Here is a 25,915-nt window from a genome sequence, read left to right on the forward strand (position 1 = left end):
AATAGTACCTAATTTAGTCACACAGAACTGACCCGTTTGATTTTTTTTTAATTTTTTAGATCGTAGTATGGTTGTCTTCAGAACATACATTGATTCAGATGCCTCATTTTTTATGATATGAATGCATACTTTGAAGTTTGAAGTTGCTAGAGTTTACCAGTATGCCATGTAACATTTCATTAACTGATCAGAGTTTACTTAACAGCTCTTTGGATACAGTAATTATAGATTGAACTCCAGATCACATTCCTTATTGAATACAAGCAAAGATGTTGTATAGTAATATGTTGCTGAAGATTCTGAAGAGAAATGTTTACACTCAGGATACTTTTATGTAACCAATAAACCAAGGGGGTGATGACCTTGAAGTCTAGACGTACTGGGTTGCCAAATACGTATGAAGGAAGTTTTTTTGCTATGTGGGTTTCAGTAAATTAAACTGCCTAGTAAGGAGGGAACTTAGATAAGAAGGATGTTTAATGTAGTAAAGGGAAGGGAAAAAGCCTGAATGAAAGCCTCTCTTTTGTCTTGGGTGAGGCTGTTTTGGAACATTTTTTCTTTGTAATATTCACTTTTCTTTAATTTGTCAGTAAGTGCCTGGTAGAAATATTATACTTCTGTTTCACGGATCACAGGAAATGGCTTATCAGTAAAAATCACTTGCTAGCCAATTCCTAACACATAAAGTTTTATTTTATTTTGAGTGCATTAGTTAGTTTTCTTGTATTCTTTACCATTTGCAATTCATCACACTGTTTTCAGTAATTACATCATTACCTATCCCCTCATTGTGGTAAGTCCTGTACCATCTTTCCAGCTGTTACAAAGAGCATACAACTATTTTATACTCTTCCTCTTTACTTTTATTGTGTGTTTTTATTTAAATTTCTTTATATAAAATGGCATTTTTCAAAGTTTAAAGATCAAGTTCACATCGTTGTTGTACTGAAGTCAGTTTCCTGGGCTTTATAAGAAATGCTAAATATATTGCATTACTTTATTTAAAAGAATGTGTCTTGAAGTCTTACTAGATCTATACAGTAACAAAGTAAAGGGACAGAAATATACATGTGCATTTGTATGTTATATTTTGTTATTAATTAAAGACATGATACTCCTACTGTAACCTGCCTGCTTACAAGGGGATGCAAAGCCTGACCACGTTGCCAATCCAGCTGACAGTAGTTCTGAGTCATACGGCTTCTTCAGCAGTTTTGGTGAAAAAATGCTTTATCTACTGCCTTTATACTTCTGGTTATTTTGAGCAGGGATTCATCTGGCTTGACAGTTTTTTTCAGTAATTGAACAATGAGTGAATTTTAAATGCTTTTTCTGTTTCCATTGGCATCTGTTGTTGAAACCAGCATAATTTTGTTAATATTTTTATCAGAGGCTTCTTAGGTTTCATTATCTTCCGTAACTGTATTTATGCATTAGCTCAACTTATGCAGTAGGGAAGAGCTGAGTGTAATTCCTGCTCTAGTAATTTTAAAACCATAAACCAAAACACTGTATCCTACATCCTCATGCTTTAATGGTCCTACTTCACGTTGGAAAAGCCATGACTAAAAGCATAAAAAATGGACCATGTAGATCCACTTTTCCCAGACTAGGTCTGGGAAAATAGAATTACTTAAACTAAATATTTTTCAGTTAGCACTGTGGTATAATAGCCATTGATAAATATTAGCATTTTAACAGCTGCTGGTACTGTTGCAGCTGGCTGGAGATTTTAAGAAAAAAAGTTGAGTAAACAAATACAGACTTTAACACCTTTCTCATTCAGGTGATAAAATCACAACCCTTACTATACTATACATATCAAATAACAGCATAAAAATTGAAGAAAGTAGACACTTTCAACATTCTAATCTTGAAAGGTTCAGGGTGTTTAAGAATTTGTTAAAGTAAGGACCTTCTTAATGAGCATTCTGTCATGTTCTCAAACAAAACTGCAAACAATACTGGAAAATTCTGAATTTAGAAATAAAAAAGATTGTGCTAGGGTTTGTGAGCTTAGAAATCTAGGAATTTTTGAAGATCTTTTGCCCACTTGCATAAGATTTGACTGGTTAGGAGCCCAAACTGTGATGATCATGCCACCTGGGTGAATTGGCATAAAGTCAACTGTTGAAAAAAAGGAGGAATTTAGAAGCTAAAGTTTTAAATACAATCTATTTAATTTTACAGAAGTAAGCTAATAATTTTTTCACTTTCTACCATTCTTTGTTTACAACCTGTCAGGCAAGCACAATATAATTTCATGACTACAAAGAGAAATTTTATTTCTCCGTTCTGTTTGGCACATCCCTTTTTCAACTGCTAGTCCCATTAGACCACAGAAAGGGTAGAGGTGGTCATACTGAATGATAGTGTGATTCTAGTCCAAACTCTGTCCTGAACTGTTTAAAACAGTCAGATTATTACAAAAGGTATGTAACTTTCAATGTGAGGCACTGGAAAAATCTTACTGAGCATCTGACTGCATTGTCAGATATTTAATTCTTCCTTTGATAAAATGGGCATCTGTTAACAGCTAATGAAGACTTACATCCCAGTTGTGGTCTTATCAGTGTGCAGTTTTTTATTTCATTGTCCTTATGGAAGATTTCTGTTTTAGTTAAAACAAACAACCAGCTTGCTGCTTAGTAGAAGTTGTTGTCAAGAGGCTGTGAACAGATCTTGTTCCATTGTATTAGCTATTGTACTTAAAAGTTTCATATTTCCTACTGAGACTCCGTTGGTTTTTATCATGAATATTCTAATCATCAGAGTTCTGTTTCTGTTCTACTTCAGTGAAGGTTTCACATTGACTTTTTAATGAGTACTGAATTGGAAGCATTTCTATATCATATAGTACATAACTGAACTGGTTTCAAATATCTGTTTAAATATAAAAAGGAAAACTAGCAGGGGAAAACTAGATCACTGTGTTTTGGGAGCACTGGAAGTCTTATATATGTGACAATAGCTTTTAAAAATTGAGATATTTTTAAAGCATCTTTTTCATGCAGGTTTGGAAGGCCAGTCTGTTGAAGTTTCCAATGTTGTGGATATTAGAGGAGAATATAATCGTGAGCTTGCAATGAGAATTTCATCTGACATAAACAGTCAAAATAGATTCTATACTGATCTTAATGGATATCAGGTAATTATTCTCTCCTAATTATAAAAGGCTAGGGTATCAGTTTTGACTAATTTTAAAGAATGAGTCATATTAACCAAACTCTTATGTTAAAGTCCATTATTCATTTAAACAGGAAAGGGCTTTTGAAAAGTAAAAAGTTTTTCCCAAGTAAAAACTTTGATTTAGATCAGATGAAGTAGCAATTGTTTTCTTTCAAGGAAATTACAAAGTTTGTTAAATATTTGTCTATATCCTTTTTAAGAAAAGAATTGTAATACAGCAAGCTATGGTATGCCATTTTGCAGTTGTCTGTATACCTTCATGCCTTTTCACCTTCATCTGTTTAATGTGAGTCCTTTGGGTAGTCAAACTCAAGACAAATATGTACTGCCCAGTAACTCAGACATACAGAACAACTTGGTCCTGTCGTGGAAGAAAGAAAATAATGCACTTTTGGAGTGTAATAACTTAATCTATTGGTAATGCCTCTGATGAAATAGCATGACTATTTTTTTTAACTTGGACTTTGCAGCACAGGCAATAGAAAGCATATTTCCTTTTCCTAACCTTGCTTCCTTGTTAAAATAGGTATTACGAATACACTGAAAAGCACACCTGCTGAGTAAGAGACTGCTGTTTTGCCACTTGTTTTCTAGTACTGCATTTTGCTGGAGACACCAAAGTGAACATTTAATTGTGAAAATAATTTTAATACTACTATTCATTCCTCATGTACCATTCAAGAATTTCACTAGCACTTCAATAAGTTCCCATTATAAACCAATTCCTTTTCTGCTACCTTGAATCTATTCACTGCTGGCTCTCTAGAGGAGAAAAAAAAATTCTCTTATTCAATAACTGTTAATATTCTTTTTTTTTTTTTTCCTGTGTGCAGGTTCCCTTGATGAATCTTTCAGTTTTTAAAGAATATTATTTGATCTAAAAGTACATTGAAGTTATCATTTCCAAAGTGGTAGTTTTAGCCACAAATCTCTAAAAAGCTAAATAATACAGTTGAATGAATACTTTGGTGCTAGTTGTCAATCATTGCTTCCAAAGCACATTGGATTAATCTCTGAAAAGGTCTTTGAAATTTAAACGCATTAAAAGTAAAGTATTTTATTGAAGTCCTTGTTCATACTCCAGATCCAGCCCAGACTGACGATGAGCAAATTGCCTCTTCAAGCAAATGTCTATCCTATGACTACAATGGCTTATATCCAGGATGTTGGTGTTCGTTTGACACTTCATTCAGCTCAGTCTCTAGGTGTTGCAAGCTTGAAAAATGGTAAGTATAAGGTGATGGATATTATAAAGGTCTATGCTTCATGGTTATCTGAAATAGTTCATTCGGAGATTATCGTACCTACCAGTCTATGAAGAAAGCAAATAAGTTTCTCCAGCTTTGACCAGTTCTAAAATACGTCCATAGAGGAAGAGCTGGAGGTTTTTCCTACATGAGATTCTGTCATCTAAATTGGAAGACCTGTCTCAAAAATGAGTCAGAGGAAGGAGATTATGAAAAAGACTGTTTTGGTTTAACCTGGCAGGCAGCTAAGCACCACAGAGTTTTTGCTCACTCCCCTCCCCACCCACAGTGGAATAGGGGCGAGAAGTGGAGGAAAAAAATGAAAACTTGTGGGTTGAGATAAAGACAGTTTAATGGGACGGGAAAAGGAAATAATGATAAAAGAATATACAAAGCAAGTGATGCACAATGCAAATGCTCGCCACTTGCTGGCTGATACCTAGCCCGTACCCGAACAGTGCCCCACCCCAGTCAATCACCCCATATTAATCGTTCAACATAACGTCACTTCCCTTGGCCAGCCTGGGCCAGCTGTCCTGGCTGTGTCCCCTCCCAGCTCCTGGTGCACCCTGAGCCACCTTGTTGGCAGGGCAGCACGAGAAGCTGAAAAGTCCTTGGCTCTGTGTAAGCACTGCTCTGCGGCAACTAAAACATAGGTATGTTATCAGAACTTTATAACATGAGAAAATTATTCTCATCCTATATCCAAAACATGGCACCATACCAGCTACTAGGAAGAAAATTAGTTATATCCCAGGCAAAACCAGGGCAATGATGAAATGAGCTATTAATTGTCAGAACCAGATATTTTTCACCCAAGAATTCTGATGGAACTCAAGGATGGAACAGCAACATTAAGTGATTTGTACTCTTTTGTACTCCTCTGGTGTTGATAGTGTCTTTTGGTTTGTTTGTTACAAGGTGGAGAGTTTAAGGTCCAGGTGACATAGCCTAACATTCCTACCAAGGAAAACAATAGCTGCTTTTTTGAAAGCCTAGAATGAGTGAAATAAAGAATAAAAATTACTGTGGTAAAAAAACAATGTAGTTCTTTCAAAGCAAAATCATAATTCACAAATTTAATGGAGTTCTTTGAAAGAGCTGATGAATATGTTGACAAGAAAAATCAATTCACATTAAGAATTTCATAAGGAACTCAGTCTTGTTGCTCACCGCAGAGAAAGCTATGACAAATGGCTTTGAGGGATGGAAGCGCAGTTCAGTTTTTCACTGTCTATACAATTACCAGAAGAAGGAAGTATAAGATAGAAAGATGGAAAGTAGTGGACAACATAAGGCATAAAATTTTAGATGTATAACTACTAGGTGTAATATCTTGTAAGTTTAAATTTACATAGTTTTGAAAAGCTACTGAATGAATGCTTATAAATAAATAAACAACAGCCAACCAGAAACTATGCCAAAGCTTGCTTCCAAGCTTCTTTTTAGGAACTGTCATCTTAGTATCTGTTCTGACAAGACATAAATATTGTCCTAGAATGACAGCAATATTGTCAAGTCTTACTCATTTTAGGGCAAAGTGTTTTTATATGTTGGTATTTCCTGGTATTAGAACAAGATGGTTTGAGGGGTACACTTGTTTTTCATAATGCCAATCTTACTTCATAGTTGTTTCCCCAGTGTGATTTAGGTTTACACATCAGAAGCCAGTCTGTCTTGTGAGTTACGGCCATTTCTCCTTCAGGAACCTTCTGTTTGACCTTGGCATGATATTGATGATCATTATAAAGAGTCTAGTCCTCATCAGTGATATGATCTGCCTGCTCGTGAATGATTGAAGGAGAAAGGAAATTTATTTGGCGAAAGGTTATGAATGTTCTAAGGCTTTTGAGGTGTCTTCCTTGCGTGAAACTCAAAATGGTATAAAAATCCCATCTGCAAATGATAAAAAAACTCATCATAGCAGTCTTAAATTTTTATTTATTTATGGTACTAGAGCCTACCAGAAGACTTCAGATATTGGTAGAGCTTGTGAGATGATTTAATTTATATCTAATTACTCAAGTGAGAGTATCCTTTGCCATTCTTTAACACATTGTTGACCCTCATTGTGATAGCAATACATGCAGTACATGCAGGTGTTTTTCTTTCCACTCACAAATCTGCTACCTAGGGAGTAAACCCCAAGAAAAGCAGAAGATTTTTAGATACTGTTGTGTTCTAACTTCTGTTGTTGTGACTTGTGACACAAGATAAATAAAGAGACCAGAGGTATTTTTGGAGCATTTGTATTGTCAACGTAAGAGACTACACTGTTTTAAAAGTTTAGTTTCTTTAAGAAACAGGATTTTATAATGACACATAGCTAATGCATGACCTCAGCTAAAATAACTGAAGAAAGTAGCTTCAGTAACTTTAAATGGTCTTATTTTGGGGAATTACTTACTTAACCGTTCAATATCAAGTTCTATCCTATGCAACCCTGTCTTTTTCAGTGAGTCAGTTCTAGGTTGTTTCAAGAATTTCAATTATCGACACAGCTACTTAAGGGAAAAAATATTGAACAATATTTACTTGTATAGTGTTTGTATCACTACTGTTGATATACAGAACTGCCTTGGAAATCTGTCCTATGTTTGGGTCAGTTAATCTGCATGTATGCTAGAACAAGCGTGCCTCTTGGATACCTTCTGTCACAAAGCAGCTATGATATGCCTAAATACCTTCAGGCAATGTACTTTTTCAGTCTGACTTGACTTACTTCTTTCAAAGAAAGTAGTGTGTATGATCCCTTGATGCTGTGCAACAGTGCTTTTCTCCCAGTACAGTGTGTCAAAAAGCTGTGGAAAAGCAGGAAAGAGAATGTAAAAAAAATAAATTTGCTGCATTTTCTGACCCCTTAGTTATACTTACGCAGGAAGCTGTTGATTGGCTATATCAAACCATTCCTTATTTTAGTCAGGGTGTCTTGTGTGTTTCATAAAATAACTTGTTTGCAGTCATAGTAGAGGTAAAGGGCACATCCAGTCATAGTTATTCAGTGTGCCTTTTTTTTTCCTTACTTTTAGCAATGGAGGGACAGTTTGACTTGCCATTCTAGTTAACGTGTGCCTATATGCTGATGCTTTAAAAAGTCCACAATGGAAAATATCTACCTTTTGTTTTAAGACCACCTGATACAAGATCCAAAACACATTTTCTCATTCCTTTGTTGCTAGAAAAAGAATCCCTTTGGCTTGATCTTGTGAATGAACTTGGCAGCACTTAACATATACAGGCATTAATTAAATAGGTAATGGAGACTAAACAAGTCTTCAGAGGCTCATTTGCTTTGTAATAGTGTCTGTATTTGTTCTTCAGCAATCCTAGTCTCTGCATGACAGAAAGATGTGCAGCATGCAAGTCCACAAAGAGAGCTACTCTTTCTTCAAGTCAGGAAAGTTAAGGGTAGTACTGCATAGCAATTCAGATAAGTGTCAGGGGAAAACTGGCTTTTTGTGAGCATTGGTTTCAAGCCAGTTGAGGATGTTAGAGATTTTTTCCTCTTCTCCATTTATATCAAAGAGTGCAAGTTCTATCTCCCATACCTGTTAATGGCATTGACCATTGACAATTTTTAGCAAACTAGTATGCCAGTCAAGTTAGCAACATGAGATATTTACTCTGTAGCCATTAGAAAAGGGGGTGAATGTATTAATCTAATCTGTTTTCATGAGGTAACATTTTATAAAAGAACTTTGATTCCCAAATTTCTCCTGAGTATATGTGGGACTACTTAATAAAGAACCAAAATGAAGCTTAAAGTTGTGAGGGCATGTCCAATGTTTCATGATACTTATTTTGAAGGTCCTTCAAGATCTTAAAGGGGTTCTGGAAGAAAAAAATCAAAATTACAGTTTAAATAGGTGCTTTTAGTAGCACACTGAGAAACTTCTCAAGGCATAACTCACCATTTGAGTTTTATGTGAGCAGCTGAATATTTCTCACTTCCTGTTCTTGTACTAGAGTCAGTTTCTTACTATGGAACAGTTAACACTCATACTGTCAGATGATCTCAGCAGAATGGAGTTGGATTTCTCACTAAATAGTTGTCAGTCTTCAATATCAGCTCCTAAGAAACTTGATAAAAGACTGTAAAATACATAAGCTAGAACTTTATTCCTACATTTCTGTCTCTTTTCCCATTTGTGGGATTCGATGTGTAATTTTTTTTTTAATGTTAGATGTTGAACATCGTTCATCTTGGAAGTCCCATTCAGTTCTGCTCTAATTGACTACTGAGTGGTTTATCCTACATGCCATAAGGAAGACCACATCCAGATAGATGGTATGCACCACTGTCATTTAGAAGTGGCTTTTCCTGCAGTCTGGTGGATAATTAATGGGGTAGCAGTGATCAGTTAGGTCCCAAAGCCTACCAAAATACTTTTGTGTCATTTTAAGCCAGAAATTTCCCTATTTTTTATCCTTTGAACCAATTTGGAAATGTTTTTTTATCCAACTTCAATAGCAGTGATCATTTTGGTTGTATTTTCTGTTCACAATCACCTTAAGCTTTCATCAATCATTCTAGCTTCTTAATAAAGAATGCTGAAAATGTGTTTAGGCAGTTTCAGAAAAAGTTTATCATAGATTTGTCCTTCTTACTGTGGTTCTAGCTTTTTTTCAGAGATTTACTATATTTGTCTTTCAGTCTGTGTTCATACTGTGTTCCACAAAAAACATCAATTTGAGGCACAATCCTAGCCTTATTCCATAGTACAAAATGGGGATTTTTGTTACTCATTTCCACCTGAATTCTGACTTGGGTACACAAAACCTGTTTTGTTTGTTTCTTTGTTTGTTGTTTTGTTTTCTGTTACTTTTCTTGAGGAAAAGTAAGAACAAGTATTTAGGAAAATTGGATAAGTATTTGAAGAATACTGGAGAAGTATAAAGGAGACTGCCTTGCTAAACAGCCTTTTATTGTAGCTGAAATTGTGCAATTCTTGTTTAGGAAACAAGTGTGTCAGTCTTGCCGTTTTATTTAGGAAACAAGTATATTTGTTTGAAGATTCAGTGTGCAAACACCATAACAGCCTTAATTACATGCCCTGGGCTGGTTTCCCTTTGGAGTTATAAACTTGAAAAGATGTGAACTTCATCTTCCATAAGGCTATTTATGATTTAACATCATGATAATTAAGCTATTCTGAATGGCAGTGCTACAGTTTGGAATAAGCTCAGAAATTTATACTCGGTTTTCATCTGGTGCAAAGTATTTTCCTTCTCCCACAAGTGGGAAAGAAAAAATCCACGAAGGAGTGATTATCAGTATTTATTATTCATTTTACCTACTATTTTTTTCCTCTGCCTCCAACTTTAAAATAAACAAACGAGAAAAAAAAAGGAAGAAATATATTTGGAATGTATTTGGGATTTGCAATCTTTTATGCACATTTTTCTTAGATGAGGACAGTTACTTTACTGAAGTTCTCTCCATACAGCTGCAGCTGCCTGGGGTGATTCTTCTCTTGAAGTTTGATACACCAAGTATACTTGTTACAAGTAATAGTTAACAGTTGTAACTTTTCATGCTAAATTTCAATGTAGACTTATAGGTTAAAAATTCACAGGACCTTCTGCTGAAAGGTATGCTAAAATTTTGGAAGGTTATAAACATCCAGAAGCATTAACTGTTTTCAAAATCAGTCCTAACAATATTGTTTCACTATTAGTCTTCTGTATGCAAGAGAAAAATCGGAATTTTTAGTTTTATGTTTCTGGATTTTTTTTTTTTGTACATTTAATAGAAATCTAACGTCTTCCTATTAACAGTACAACTCTTATATTGCTTTTTCAGGGCAGTTGGAAGTGATCATGGATCGTCGACTTATGCAGGATGACAACCGTGGCCTTGGACAAGGTGTCCAAGATAACAAGATTACAGCTAACGTCTTCCGACTTCTGCTGGAAAGAAGACATGGAACAGATGTGGTAAGAATCATTGTCTGGATTTTTCTGGCTAGTTAAGACATGAATGTTCATTTCTGTTTTAAAAGCAGTGAACTTAGTAAAGAAGTTATTCCACAAGCAGTGTAATTAAGAAAACATGGCTTCCTAGAGAGTTCTGTGAAATTGCTTGTACATTCTCAACATAAGGACTGCATCTTTCATTATTCCTCATACAAATACTTGCAGTGTTTTCCTTCTCACGCATCTACTTCCTGTTTTTGTCACCTTGGTAAGAGCTGGTATGTGTTGGGTAGGTTTTGGAGATTATATATTTACTGATTGCATAACTAGCAAGCCAAGTAAAACAGGCAACTTGAGTTCACACTTCAGCACATCACTGAAGTGCTATTGTGAAAGTCTCTTCTTTAAGTAAGTATTGGCTTTTTTTATTTTTTTCTAGGAAGATTATAAGAGATTCCTAATTAATGAGACTTCTGGTTCTTATCAGAGTTTATTGAAAGTGGAAAAAAGGTGAAAAATAATTTGGGGTGAATAGCTGGAACAAGAAGACCAAGCTTAGCTTTTTTTTAGGAAATAAGAATTAAGCAGAAATATGTAGATGCCAGACATAAACCTTACTTCACTATGATTTTGTGAAACTAGAGGCCATCTTGTTTTTTTTCTTGCATAGCTCATCCTGTTTCACCCTTTTATATATTAATCTTTTGAGTAACTTGTCAGTTTTTTTCTCTGTTCTTTGCATTTTTCTCTTTAATTTTTTTTCCTATCATTTGAAAAGGACAAAATGAGAAATACTTCTTCATACTGAGACAGTAGAATCATGATGACAGCACCAAGCAGATTTTAAAATCACAACATGGCTAAAGATGAGCAGTTGTATACTAAGCTGCTAATGAATATGCAGATAAATTGGAATTAATTCTGTTTTATAATGGGTATTATTAAGCACTGTGAGAGGATGATAATATCAAGCTTAAAGCTAATTTCCACCACTTAATGATTGACAGTTTTTTTCAGGTTGTACATGTCATTATGATTTTCTAGTTCCTCATCCTCTATAACACAGGCAGCACATTAACTGCTGTTATCAGTGTGGTGTGGAAATATCTGAACCAGAAAGGAGCTAACTAAAGTCCTGGAAGCATTCTAGTTTATTCTAGTTTTGACAGCAATGAGTGTTGCACAGGTTAATCTACCTTAGCAAAAAGAGACCTACAGGGAGATCTGTACTGCCACACTAAACTTTTTTTTTTTTTTTGTGTACACAGGGTAATTTGTATTGTATTAGATTAAAATGTGAAGCTGCTAAATTAGAGTCATCGGACATGGAAAGCTATGTTTACATAGCAGATAATATGGAACAACAGGAGCAGATCAAATCAGTTAGTGCCATGGCACATGCATCTACACTGTGCAGTTTGGCTTTTTTCCATAGAATCATAAAATACTTCAATAGATAGTTCTAGAAGTCTTGTCTAGTCCCTGCTCAAAACAGATCGACTTCTGTGTCAGCACAGATGTAGAAACTATCCAAAGGACTAGTCAGTGATTTAAACTGTAATCTGATTCAAAGGCTAGAGCATAATTTCCATAGACCTCCAGGGGAATTTTGGTACTTTTCTCTAAAAAAAAAACTACTCCATGCACGCTCTGACTCCTCTGCAAACTAATGCAGTGGGTGATTAAGTGTGGTTGACCAAAAGTTTACTTGCACAGCTGCTTCAGACCAAAATGTGCCTGTGGAAAGCAGTTTGAGGGTACCTCTACTGGAACATAGGCAGACTAAGCAACTCTGTTTAGGGCTATCAGGTTAGTGGAAGATGCACGTTGTTTTTTGCATGTATTTACCAGCTTGCCTGGAATACCAATCAGACATTTCCACGAGGTAACAATATATTTCCCTTTCCTTTTTAAAATCAGTCAGAGCGGTGCTATTATTTCAACTGATGCAATGTGCACTACCCACAGGAGCCAAACTCAAGCATGTGGGTTTTGTTGGGTTTTTTTGTTTTGTTTTAAGGAAATACACAATATCTTTCTGGTGTTACATCTGGAATTCTCCTCTAGAGTGTTCTAGCTTTTTGTTTCTTGAAATTTATCTAAACGTCTCTAATATTTTCTGATTCTTGCAACTTTCAGATGTGTTGACATAAGGAAGGGATAGTACTTCCCTTTCTCTCTATTTTGTAAAATATACAAATGCATTTTTAGTGCATTGCTATTTAGAAGGTAGTTGTTATAATAGCTTAATAATAGTCCTGTCAGAAAAAATTACAGAGAAATCGTATGCAGGTTATTTATGTGATGGACAGCAATGTGTGACTCATACACTGACCTTAATTTTGTTGTCAAGACCTATTTTTTTTTACTTACTTAAGGAACAGTGAAAGGAAGGAGAGAGTTTTGATTGCTTGGTGTGTTTGCCTGTACAAGCATTTCCTAAAGTGGATTCCAAAATATTTCATTTTGTCTCTTGTCAAAAACAGTTCTGATGAGTAGTTTTTCTGTTCTTTGGGAAACTTTTCCTTAGGAGGAGTGTGTATGAAGTGTAGGATATACACTTATTTACAATTAACTAAAATAAATGTGCATCACTTTAAGTTATGGCAAAATAAGCCAAAAGTTTCTTTTCCTTTGCATCTCCAAAATCTTTTTTTCCTTTCCCACCTCCAACCCTGAACAGTGTATTTTAATGGCAGAGACAAGCCATGGTGAATGTGCTGAAGTGTAAATTTGACCTGTCCAGTTGGGTAGGCAGAGTTCTTAACAATTACTGTCACATTCAAGTAACCTAAATTCTATAAAGTCTTTAATCGTAGTAATTCCTGCGTTTTGGCTGTTGAATTTTAGCTTATCTCACAAGTAGGAAGTATTCATGCTCTGTGCAAACAGCTTCAGGTTGATATAACTGATTCCACAACACACACCTTAACCTCCCACCCCAAATTTGGGTAGTACAAAAGGTGTATTCACTGGCAGTATTGCTCATTAAGTAAGTTACGTACATAGATAACAAGAGCTGTGCAGATCCCACTTTGCTTTAGGTTACACTCACCTGATTTATTGTCAACTTTGTCTCTCAGACCTCTGTTGATGTTACTACTATGTTTGATACATTTCTAGATACTTTTTGTTCTCCCACTAAATGTAACTAATTCTGCTTATGTTTGTTTTGTCCCTGCAAGTATTGAGTGGCTCTGTGTATCTGTCTGACTTCTCGCCTAATATTCATTTATTTTTCCTCAGATTATTCAGCAAAAGCTGGAAGCATTTTATTTTTAAATTCAAGGGATTATTACATAGACAAAAGTGAAACTGAGCACAATTATCACTACCTGTTTGTCAAAAAACTAAATGCATCTTTATTTTTGAAAATACAGATTCTTTCTTTTACATTTGTTGTAAACTTCAGTAAAAATAAGCATTGGTACCTTTTTTAATTCCATACCTCAGTATGTTATATTAATATAAGAAAATGAAGGACACATAATTTGTAGGAAGAAGTAATATCTTTATTTCATCAGTGACATAGCTGGAGAAAAAGATGCCATTCCAGGCACACGTATTCTTCCTCAGATTCTTGTTTCATATCTTGCCTTGATTTGCTTGATTTATATAACCAGATTTATAGTCTAGTCCCAAGCAAAGAGCCAGGATTCAATAGCTCAAATAGCTGCTATGATGTGGGGGAGGCTGTTTAGAGAAACAGTGATACAGGCAGTTAATAAAATCACAAATATGTGGCAGTCAGATAATCAATTTCTCTGAAAATATATGCTTAATGATATAGCCATTTATCTGATTATTGAGTTGTACTTGCCTCTTACATGGAGTGCATATTTATAACGCATATGTATATTTGAAGTTCCAAGTATACACTTTACTATGCATTGCTATGCATTACCACACACCATAACAAATATAACTGACTTGATATTTCAAAAAAAGCGGGAACTCTACTTCCATTTAGAAGTGTTTTCAAGCTCATGCTTGACAACCGTAGATAATTCCACATCCCTGGAGATGTTCACGGTCATGTGGGATGGGGCCCTGGGCAACCTGATCTAGTGGGTGGCATCCCTGTCAATGGCAGGAGCGTTGGAACTAGAGGTTTTTTAAGGTCCTCTCCAGCCCAAGCCATTCTATGATACTCCAGTATCAATTTTAATAATGAGTATTGTTTTGAACTTGTCAAATATATACAAAGTCTTGGCCTTCAAAATTTGAGACTTTTGTGGTGATCACGGAAGAAACAAATAACATTTTCTGCACATCCCCTTCATATCAGAACACAGTGCATCTTCTTGTAGAGCCTTGCCTTGTAAATTTAGCTGTTTGGTGTTTTTATTGTTATTGATTTTATTAGTATATATATATTGCTTTGTTTGAAGAGATATTCAGCTGTGTGCTAGTTCTTGGCAGCCTTTCTTAAAATACTAAACTTAAATGATGATTATCACTACGAAGTAGATGATATTTTATTTCTTACAATGGAAGTTTGTGTCTGCTGTTCAACAGCAGTGTTAACATTTATGTGCAAATACTATTTTTTCAGGCTAATACCATCCTCATTTTTATGCCAGGGCACTTAACGGCTTAATTGTTTCAAATATGTATTTTTTCCTGACACTTTGATAAAGAGGTGTTATAGAAGGATTCTAAATAAAGACGGATTTATCTCCAAGCTCTAGTCATTGTCATACTGGCCAGAACTATAGGGAGTGAAAGTCTTCATCCTCCAACAGGGCAGCAGCCACTCATTGTAGCTGGCTCATGGTTAAAGAGGTAGCAAAGAGGATAACCTTTTTCTGATTTCTGGACTTACAGTTGTGCCTCATTTTTTGTATGTACATCTGCAGTGAATTACATTATTTCCTTTGGGTGTTTTTATTTCTCTTCACTTGTGTGTACCTTTCTGCCTACACTGTTCAGAAAGACAATATTCTACTTCATAGTATGCATAGTATTAAAGCTGTTTTTCCCACTAGCTCACATAATTGGCCAAAGTGGGAGTGTAGGTCTTTTCAGCAGCTGCTCTGAGTTTGTGCAATTTGAGCTCTTAAATCTAAATCTTGCTGAATCACCTCTTCTAGAAAGACCTAGTAATTCCTTCTGCAAGCTCTGGTGGTAGGACAAAGTCCTTCATAAAGGAAGGAGAAAGTCTGTGAGTCAGGCTTCTTTTCCTTATATTCTTATATAGGAAATAACTATAGAGAGATAATCTCCTTGCATACAGAACAAGCAATTTCTATCAACAGCAAGACCTTCCCCATCAGCAGCAAATTTCCAATGCACATATAGCCTTTCTGGAAAACAAAAATTAGGAGTTATCATGGGGTAGCTTCTGTCTTCGTCATCACTTTGGTGAGCTACTCCATCATCGAAGCAGAACCCCAGAAAAATTCTGATCTCTGTGTTCTGTCATCAACTGGGAGCATAACCTCTTGACAGTCAGTAGGAAACAAAATCTGGCACCATGTCCTTTCACATCTCTGGCATTTGTTATTTCTTTGGATTTTAACTCCATCCTCCTTCCTCCTGCATCATTACTGGAAAATATAAACACTGTAAGAATAATTAGAAAAGAAGAAATCAAATTGGTTGTGAGAGTCTATAAAGTATAAAATTCTTTTGTTCTTGAAAAAGGATGTCATGCTGCTTATGTGCTTTTGTGATCCCTTTCATATAGCTGCACTGATGTCTTACATATTTGTCAGCCTCTAAGTATGGTGGTGTGGTTATGGTCCCGGTGGCTAGTTACTTTGTCTGCTCCAGAAAACATGTTTTTTCTCCAAATGATCAGTTTATAGAATGTGACTGATGTTATGGCATCTGACTAAAGACTAACTGAATTAAATACAAGGATCTGACAGTGACCAAAGGAGCAGCAGTAAATGGAACAACCCAAGGAACCTAACCAGGGAGGAAAGGAACACCCTGAATTGGCTACACCTGAGACTGTCAAATGAGGACAATTGTTACTAGTGTGAAACCTGACAAGATGACTCATCAGAAAACACTTTATGAAGACTAGGGAGGTTATTGCCTGAAAGATTACAGGACACTTGTTGTTGGGTTATTCAGTGGAAAAGACATAGGAGGGGAGAGACAAGGATTGAAGGCAAGCAAATGTGGGAACACAGAGGGAAAAGGGAAATAAAAGGGTCTGTGCTTGGTCACTACAGTCTATCCTGGTTCTTCGTTAGCTCACCAATTAGTTTGAGCCTGTGAGAGTAATTAAACAGTTTCAGGTCAGATTAGGAATGTAGAATAAGAGGTCTACTTGTTAGTTATTGAAGAGAGAGGCCATGGGATTGAGGAATCAACAGAACTGGCTGATGGTTACTGGAAAGTCTCTTATTTCTGTGCATGCATATGAACTGCTGGTAAACTTCAGGCTGATGTGTAGGGGGTTTGCACCTTCAAGGAGGTAAAGTCTGATATGGTGAATGGTTAAGAAGCCTACGGTCCAAGCCTGGATATTCGGCAGACTTGAAGTCCACGTTGACTATTGAGGCATCAGCAGATCTTCAGTGTACTTGTCAATCAAGAAAGTGATGGTGTCTGACTAGTGAGCTTCAGACCTCGTCAGCAGTGGGGTACAATCAGGATCAGATTGTTCTGCTCATGTTTCTGAGTGCTCTGTGGGGGCTGTGGGTGCTCTGCTCTCTTTTCATTTGTGTGGCTGGTCACATATGTGGTATGTGTGTGCCTATTGAGGATACGTGCTATGCCTTGCTCCTGCCTGGACTGGGAACACAGGACCACAGCAGTGGGATCAGAGGAGTACTCTGGTCTTAAAGACCCCCAAATTTAATTTTATCAGACTGGGGAAGAGCAACTTCCGTGGGTACAAAGTTCATTGAATTTGATTATCTGTAGACGTCACAGGGTTCCTCACTTGCAGTCTTAGTACTAGCTTTGTTGGTACAGAAACTTTGTGATGATTTTAGAGTTACCACGAACCAACTTACAGCCTCGTGGACAGTGCCTCAATTTTTATTTCCTTTATAATCAGCCTTCACAGACCCCTGTCACCTTGTGTGGCACAAATATGTTCCTAGTGTAATAGCCTTCAACTCAATTGATGGAAAATATTACATTCTGAGAGATAAAGACATTGTATCAATTCTTGTCTGCTCAGTTCAGTCCTTTGCTGGTCAAAAAACTAAGCTATCCAAAAAAAAAAAAAAGAAATCCACATCAAAATTCTCAAAAAAGGACTTGAAATACATCACCAAAAGAATTTATGCTTTGATATGCAAAACTGTAACATAACTGATGAATTGCTAGCAAATATATATATATATAACAAATTGCTAACAAATATATATATATATGTGTGTGTACTATTCAGACAGATCCAGTCTTTACATTTTTCAGGATCTTTGTCCCCCAGGATTTCAGGAAATACTTTAATGCTCTACTATAGCAGAAAATAATCTGCACTAGTATTTTTGTTTATAGGCCTCATAAGATTTCAGGGTACCTGCCTGTTCAGTAGTCGCATTTGTGGCTGGTATTTCTGGTTGCAATTTATCTAGGTTTCCCTAAGAGTGTAATTCATTATAGAAGACCTGCTTCTGCTCTTTTACAAAGCACTTGAAAATTGTTCTGCTGAAGAATCTTGTACAGCTTCAAGGTCTTAAGTGTTCTGAATCCTTGAAGATCTTCCTATCGCCTCATTTGTTTTCCATACAATCTTGGTATCCCCCTACAACCACTAGCCAGTTTGGAAGCTGACTGAAGTGATGGACAATGTTTTCTTTGACATGCGGTTACATTGGCCAAGCATGGCACTCTTGGTCACTGAAAAAAAAAAATTATTTGCATCAGAAGAAAAAAAGATTTTTCTATTGTACTTCTTGCTTTTGAAAAGAGATCAATGTTTGGACTGTAGACTGAAGGAGATCTGAATATGTTTTTCACAAAGGGTTAATACAGAATTGTGAATAATCCAGCTGTTTTAGAAGGAGGATTGACATAACGCATTTTAACATACAAGATTCTTTCTTTCAGTCTGCATTGGTGTCTAATTGCTATTCGTTCCACTGTGGTTTTAAACCCCATTATCGGACACCCTTCTTGCTGTCTCAAAGGCATCAGTTTTTACAGGCACACTAAAACCTAGTTCCAGACAGAGATATCAAACAAAAGGGAATACCTATGCATCCGTATCTGGAGGACTTTTTAGTGATCTCAGAACGTGTCAGACACAACCATTCTTTTTGTATTACAATGTGCAACTTCAGATGAGTTTTTAAAAAGTACATTGGATTTTTACTTGGTGAGGTAACACCCAGGCGGTCTTGCATGTAAAGCCTACACATAAGTTGAAACAATTTAGTGCTTTATATCAGTTTCATGAATTTGACTAATATCATTCCCAAATAAAATCTGAATTTCTAAACATAGATTCATAGAATCATTAAAGTTGGAAAAGCCCTCCAAGATCATCTGGTCCAACCATCCCCCTGCCACCAATGTCACCCACTAAACCTTGTCCCTAAGTACCACGTCCACCCTTTCCTTAAACACGCATGGGGATGGTGATTCTACCACCTCGCTAGGCAACTTGTTCCAATGCCTGACTACTCTTTCTGAGAAGAAATTTCTCCTAATTTCCAACCTTAACCTCCCCTGGCACAACTTGAGACCTCTAGTCCTATCATGAGTTACCTGTGAGAAGAAGCTGACCCCCAGATCCCCCCACCTTTCTTTCAGGTAGCTGTAGAGAGTAATAAGGTCTCCCCCGAGCCTCCTCTTCTCCAGACTAAACAACCCCAGCTCACTCAGCCGCTCCTCGCAGGACTTGTGTTCCAGGCCCTTCACCAACTTTGTAGCCCTTTTCTGGACACGCTCCAGGGTCTTGATATTTCTTACAAGAAAGGGACCCAAAACTGAACACAATACTTGAGTACTCCTGAAATAGAGAACCCTTTACAGAGTTAAGGATTCCAGATGTTTGGTCTTGGGGGAGAATGTGTGTATTTTAAAGTTAAGGCAGCTGTCCTTACCTATTATGCGTTTTTGTCATATGTTTTAAGACTGCTTATTCACATAGTCAACGTTGTCTGCCATTATGTTTCACATTTATAAGCCAGCTACTACAGTATCAGCCAGCCAGTCTCTTGCATAGAAACTGCATCTCAACAGACATACAGACAAATTGTCAGTCTTTGAATTGCACAGAAAGAAACAAATTCTTCTTTCCATGTTTGTCTTTGGAGGTTGACCGTATCAGTCGCTGTCAGTTGCTACATTATGATTGAGAGAGATTTAATAACACTGTCTGTGTCTATTTTGGGACTAGAAATGCTCTGAAGAGTCTTTTTACTTCACAGATTAGATTTTCCAGTCCAGAAGCATTCTTCTTCTGCCAGTGGATTTTCTGAATCTGTAAAAGTGAAAGTTGATAAAAAACAGTTTCCACACACAACATGAGAGTAAGAGACTTTCCTACCAGGAATAGTCCAGATGTTTTGATATCAGACTCTTTTGATCTGCATCCCTTGATTTAGCAGGCCCAGAACTGCGTCTGTTTCCAGATTTTGTCTGAATGTACTGAGATCCAAAGTCAGCATCCACATTTCAGCATGTTTCATGAAATGGTTTGGATGCTGGTTGTTTTGGAGTATTAAACAAGTTTCCTTCCAGATTTGGGCAGTTGTACTTGACAGAGAAATGTCTAGAGGAGGACTAAATAGTCAAGATTTGTGATTTGATATTCCATCTGAACCTGTTTGCTTTCCTTATTTTTTTCATGGAAAATTTAAGATTTCTTGCCTGTGTTGAGAAGTTAATTGTTTCTCTGTCAGCATCAACTGAAGCCCAATTATCAACTGTTTCAGCTTTACTTTATTCTCTACAGTGTCTTCCATTCTTTCTTCCATTCAATTACTAAAAGATTTCTGGAGAGTCTAATTACTGATTTTCCCCTCTAATTAAGGACCCCACTTCCTCAGTTTAAGCTCTTAACAGAAAACCCTTTGAGTCTTTTCTTAATATGTTCCATCCTCGTTTTATTGATAGAATAGCTCTTGTCTGCTATAAGGACACTCTTTATAGATGAGGCCATTTTTAGAACTTGTTGCTGACTGTAACCTAAGGTTCTATTGGACTCTGTGTGTGGTTTTCTTTTCTTTTTTTTTTTTTTTGTCTCTAAAAATAAAATTCAGAATTATTTGCATGATTTCTGATGACAAAGAAGGGTCCTTGGGATTTGTATTCATTATTACTCAGTCATTGGGGGGGGCTATATTTCAGAGCAGACTGTTTCTAATTGGATAACTGTATATGCATGTGCTACAAGGTAGTTTAGAAAGACAGTGTTTACTTTGATTAGAGCTCATTAAGCCAGTACTCAGCTATATCAGTGGCATTTGTCAGAATCTTGCCAATGCATAATGTTTGTAAAGCTGCCAGTGGAGCTCCATTCACACTTCGGGTGTTAAACACAATCATTGAAGTTGAGGAAACAATGCCACTTTTGAGAGCAGTAATTTAATTAGATGGAGACTGTGGGACTTTTACATAGTATTAGCAGGGTACTGCTGAAAGCTAGCCAGGTAGTGAATGTAGATACAGAGTAACTGTTCTTCCAAATCTGTTGTGTTTACATGAAAAACCTTATTTTCTCTGGCTTTCCTCAGAGCATTAAGTTTTGTATCACTTGATTAAGAGGAGAAAGGCATACTCTGATCCTTTTATGATTGTGATGCATATAGGAGAGGAACAGGCTTTGAAGTGTTCCTTCTGGAACTTTTATAATAGCATTGTCTTGACAATGTTTGTAAAACCCCTTCTCTTTATTTGGTCTCCTGGCAGCTTTTGATACCTGCTTTACTCTCCATTCCCATTGCTAATACAGACATCGATTCACTGAATGACGTCCCCTGGGAAGAGATGACTGCACTTGTTCTGTTGGTGCTGACTGTCATTCCAGATGTGGGAATACAAGATTCGTGATAAAATCTCCATTTTAGTGTAGCTTTTAAAAGTTTGAATTTTGGATAATGCTCAAGTTGAATGTTTATGACTGTGATAAAATAACTAAACAGAGCAGGAGCAAAGATCAGCCAAGTTGATTCAGCTCTAGTTCTAGCATTTGCCAGAGTACTTCAAGACTATGTTTCCCTACAATCATCAGTTGAAGAATCTGGAAAGATAGGAGCCACTCTTTATGGTTTTGTTAAGGGTTTTCTGACAACTTTGTCCCTTTACCCACTGGCTGTTAATGATTCTCTCCCACACACATTCTTCCTGAAGGTTTTCGGTTCCTTTCCTTCCATCTTTCCTGGTTTCTCAACTGCTACTTACATTGCTACATCTTTATCATAAAAATACCTTTCTTATTTACATTACTTCTGTTAGCCTTAGAGAAGGCTTTGAAGGATTCTGTCCTAGAAGATTGACCTGCCCTATCTTTTAGAATTAGAATAGTTCAACTGGAAGAAACCCACAGAGATTGAGTCCAACTGGCTGACCACTTCAGGGCCAAACAAAAGATAAAGCATATTAATCAGGGCATTGTCCAAATGCCTCTCAAACACTGACAGGCATGGGGTATCAGTGACCTTGCTTGGAAGTTTGTTCCAGTGTTTGACCACCCTCATAGTAAAGACATTTTTCCTCGTGTCCAGCATGAACCTCTCCTGGCACAGCTTTCTGCCATTACCATGCGTCCTGTCATTATGTTACCGGGGGAAGAGGCCGGCACCTCCTTCTCTGCTTCCCCTCCTCAGGAGGTCGTACAGCGCCATGAGATCTCTTCTGAGCCTTTTTTTTCTCCAAACTAGACAATCCAAGTATCCTTAGCTTCTCCTCCTAGGACATGACTTCCAGCCCTTTTACCAGCTTTGCTGCTGCCCTCTAGACACTTTCAAGTACCTTGAGATCCTTTTTACATTGTGGAGCCCAGAACTGCACACAATATTCAAGGTGAGGCTGTACCAATGCTAAATACAGTGGGAGCATCACCACTTTTGACTGGCTGGTGATGCTGTGTTTAACGCACCCCACAATGCGGTTTGCCCTCTTGGCTGCCAGGGCACGATGCTGGCCATGCTGAGCCTGCTGTCACCAGCACCCCCAGGCCCCTTTCTGCTGAGCTGCTCTCCAGCCATTTGTCTCCTAGTACTTGTGTCCAGCATTACTATATCCCAGGTGCAGTAGCTGACATTTTCCTGTGTTGAAATTAATGTCATTGGTAACTGTCCAATGCTCCAATGTATCTAGATCCTTTTGCAAGGCCTCTTGTCCCTCAAGAGGGTCGACTTCTCCTAGCCGTGGCTGAGAACTCATCTGATATTTTTACCTTGAGCATTTTCTTACTTTCATGTCAGCCACATGATACACAGATTTGTCTCCTGTTTTTTTTTTTTTTTTTTTTTTTTTCCCTGTGCTTCTGATCTCTGGGATTTGTGAAAGATCTTGACTCGTGGATGTCATGGTTGTGTTAACATATATTTTTCTATACATGGAGCAGAAGCTTTCAGAAAGATCTTACTTCTGTTCATCTCAAATGACCTTGGTGGCATTTTCTGAGGAATATCTGCTTCTGAAATTTAGGGCATCTAAATGAGTTCTGTTTGTTTTTGCCAAGCACTGTACTTCCAGTTGTGGCCCTTCTCCAAGTAAGTGTGTGGGATGTCTTATGATAAGAATTTGCATGTCGGTAAAACATGTAAAAGGAGAGAAAAAAAAAGTTGTTTTTGTGAAGGCTCACCATTCTTCCTCCTTCCAACTTTTGAGTCCCTTATAGCTGAAAAATCTGGAGTTAAGGAGACCATTGATGCATACGGGGCATGCAACTCTTACTTTGACATGTTTGTAGCGTATGTTAGGCAGTGGTCAAAAGCAGGGAAGGAAATGGATAAATCTGAATTCTAGCAGGATCTCTGGTCTCAAATGCTTTGGAGTATGTATGCCCACAGTTCAAAAGTGCACATAAGGAACTAATCTCAAGTCATGGTGGTTGCTGGATGGTCATTTTCTCTTCTGCTGTTTCTCAGGTAATGCACCTGGAATTAGGAACCAGCTGCAAGAGCTTTGGATAGTAGGATGAATATATTATTTGACTGATTCAGATGCAAGTAATCAGCTTCTTTTACAGAAAAAAAAAATGAATAATAAGAAAACGGATGATAGAATAATATGACCTACTTTACCACATATATGGCAACAGAGTAAACAGTCAATGTTGCTTTTGGGGTCAAACAGTGAACTCTTCTTTAAAAAAACATGTATATGCATGTTCCCCTGTGGTTAGGGAATGCATGCAGTCATTTGAACTAAGACAGCTTTAGCTGTATTTAAAGCAAGCTTGCTCATATTCTAATTGGGAAAGAGGAGAACAATGACAAGAAAGTTTGCCAGAGATGCTGAACTATTTAAGGTAATAAAAAAAAATCAAGGCTAACTGTAGAATTGCAGAAGGACTTCAAACTGATTAAGCATGCAGTAAAATGGCAGATGAAGTCAATGTAGATAAATGTGTGCAATGATGCACATGGGGGAGCAATCCTCTACAACTATTAGCTATTGCCATTTTTGGAATGGAATTTGGGATCATGATAAATCTATAACAATATTAGCCTCAATGCTTAGTAGCTGCCTAAGAGGCTAACACCATTAGTCATTACTGAGAAAAGAACCAAGAACAAAGCAGAGATTACCCAGTTACATCAATTCAGCTCTGGCATATGTTAAATTGCTACACTGTCAAATGTATTTAATGCTTGTGCAAAGGTATAAATAAATATGCGTGCACACCTCAAAACAGGAATTACTGTTATGGTTGTTCATTACAAACTGACAAATGCTTCCCCCCTTTGCTTTAAGTATCTCCCATTTATTATTTCCATGTTTTCAACCTACCATAAAATGCAAATTTAAGATCGCAAAGTTTAGGATGCTGTATTTTCAGTAAACTTTCTGCAAAGTTTTCACTAAATATCACCTGTTTAACCACAAATAAGTAGGGATTTATCTGAAGTATGTGAAGAAAAATAAGTGCAAAAGTAATTTTTCACATTTCTTGCTTGTCTTCCCTAACATTCTAAAACTGAAAGTGCCTTGTAAAGTTTCTTTGTTTTCCTTTCTGGCTTCTGTGAAGCTTTGAATTACTGCTCTGAACATGAGGACTTAATCATTTCAGGGCTTGTGACACAGTTTCTGCAGCCGTGTAAGAAGCACTGCAAGTACAACCTTGTAAAAACTGGGGAAGGAGTCCTTTCAGTTCCTGCTGGTGTGATGCTGAAATAAAGCTGCTGAATGAATTCTTTTTTACTGCCACCAAGACAAAGATGCTAGTTGGAACTCTCCACACCCATACCCCCCACAAAACAAAAAAAAAGGGGGGGGGGGGGGGGGAAGTGCAGTTTTCAGAAGTTAGCTCTAAAAAGAAAGAGGGAGGTAGGATACAGGTTAGATGAATCTGAAAAAGGAGGAAAAAATAAGAAACACAGGGTAGAAAAATAACGTAATAAAAGAAGCCTGCAGAAGACTAGCTTGCTGTCAGTATTCAGGTAAATACTGAATAGTATAGAGCAACTTGCTAGAGTAGTAACTTGCTTGTTTCTCTAAACTGCATTGTTTACGCAAGAGCTAACTTGGAAGGCTGCACAATAGTGTAAAAGGAGATACCTAAATTATCATTTTGAAAGATGTACAATATTTGTAAATCAGGAGGGTTTCCTAATATCAGAAAAGAGAATTTGTGGGTGATCAGAAGTTTCCAAAAGTAATTAAACATATAATCTATAAATTAAAATTTTATATTAAATTAGTGGATTCATATATAAAGGAAATTATTTAGAATTTTAGACATGTTGGTATAGTAACTTGATCTTGAAAGTATTTTCTCTTGTGTTTTGCAGAATGAAGAGAAGGCATCAGTCAGTTTTCCCTCGCTTCTTAGCCATATGACTTCTTCTTTCTTAAATCATCCTGTAATTGCAATGACAACATATGCAGATTCAGGTGTCCCAGAGATGCTTAATACTTTTTCTCCACTCATGTCATCTATGCCTTGTGACATTCATATAGTTAATCTGAGGACAGTCCAATCAAAGGTAAGGTCAAAAGGATATTTTAACAAGCAAACTTTTTAATATAGTCCAGTCAAGTACTTTATTCTAGGAAAGTAATTTGTAAATTTCTTATTTGATAAATTGTATAATAATTACTAGTTTTTGTTAAGGTCAGTAAACTTTGTTCTGGGTACAATCGTTTTTGCTTTTAATAAAGCATGTTGTTTAAAATCCTCTGATTCCATTTGGTAGGCTTAACAAAAGCCAACCACATTATAGCACCCACTGGAATACGTTCTTACAGTATTTTTAAGCTTCGGTACAAGACCTATTTTAATTATGCTAACGTCAGCTTACAGTCTATGGTTCCTGTGAAACTGTTCTCTGGTATGTCTAAAAACCAAACCCAAACCTGTTCCATATCTTTTTGCTGTTGTTGTTTTTGTTTTTCTCTGCAAAAGAACTTACACAATTGTAAACATCATATATAATTTTTCTGTTTTGATAAGCTACAGCGGAAGAATGCTTTGT

The 25,915-nt window shown here is 36.7% G+C and overlaps 1 protein-coding gene across 1 annotated transcript in view; it reads left to right on the forward strand.

Annotated features, from left to right (window-relative positions):
- Positions 1-25,915, forward strand: part of MAN2A1 (mannosidase alpha class 2A member 1) — a 138,334-nt gene that overhangs the window by 99,314 nt on the left and 13,105 nt on the right. The window contains exons 17-20 of the mRNA XM_066987870.1: positions 3,015-3,148; positions 4,274-4,415; positions 10,240-10,373; positions 25,232-25,426. Of these exons, the coding sequence (XP_066843971.1) occupies positions 3,015-3,148; positions 4,274-4,415; positions 10,240-10,373; positions 25,232-25,426 (605 nt within the window). The remainder of the gene's footprint in view (positions 1-3,014; positions 3,149-4,273; positions 4,416-10,239; positions 10,374-25,231; positions 25,427-25,915) is intronic.

This window comes from Anser cygnoides, chromosome Z, assembly GCF_040182565.1.
Source record: "Anser cygnoides isolate HZ-2024a breed goose chromosome Z, Taihu_goose_T2T_genome, whole genome shotgun sequence".
Lineage (NCBI taxonomy): Eukaryota > Metazoa > Chordata > Aves > Anseriformes > Anatidae > Anser > Anser cygnoides.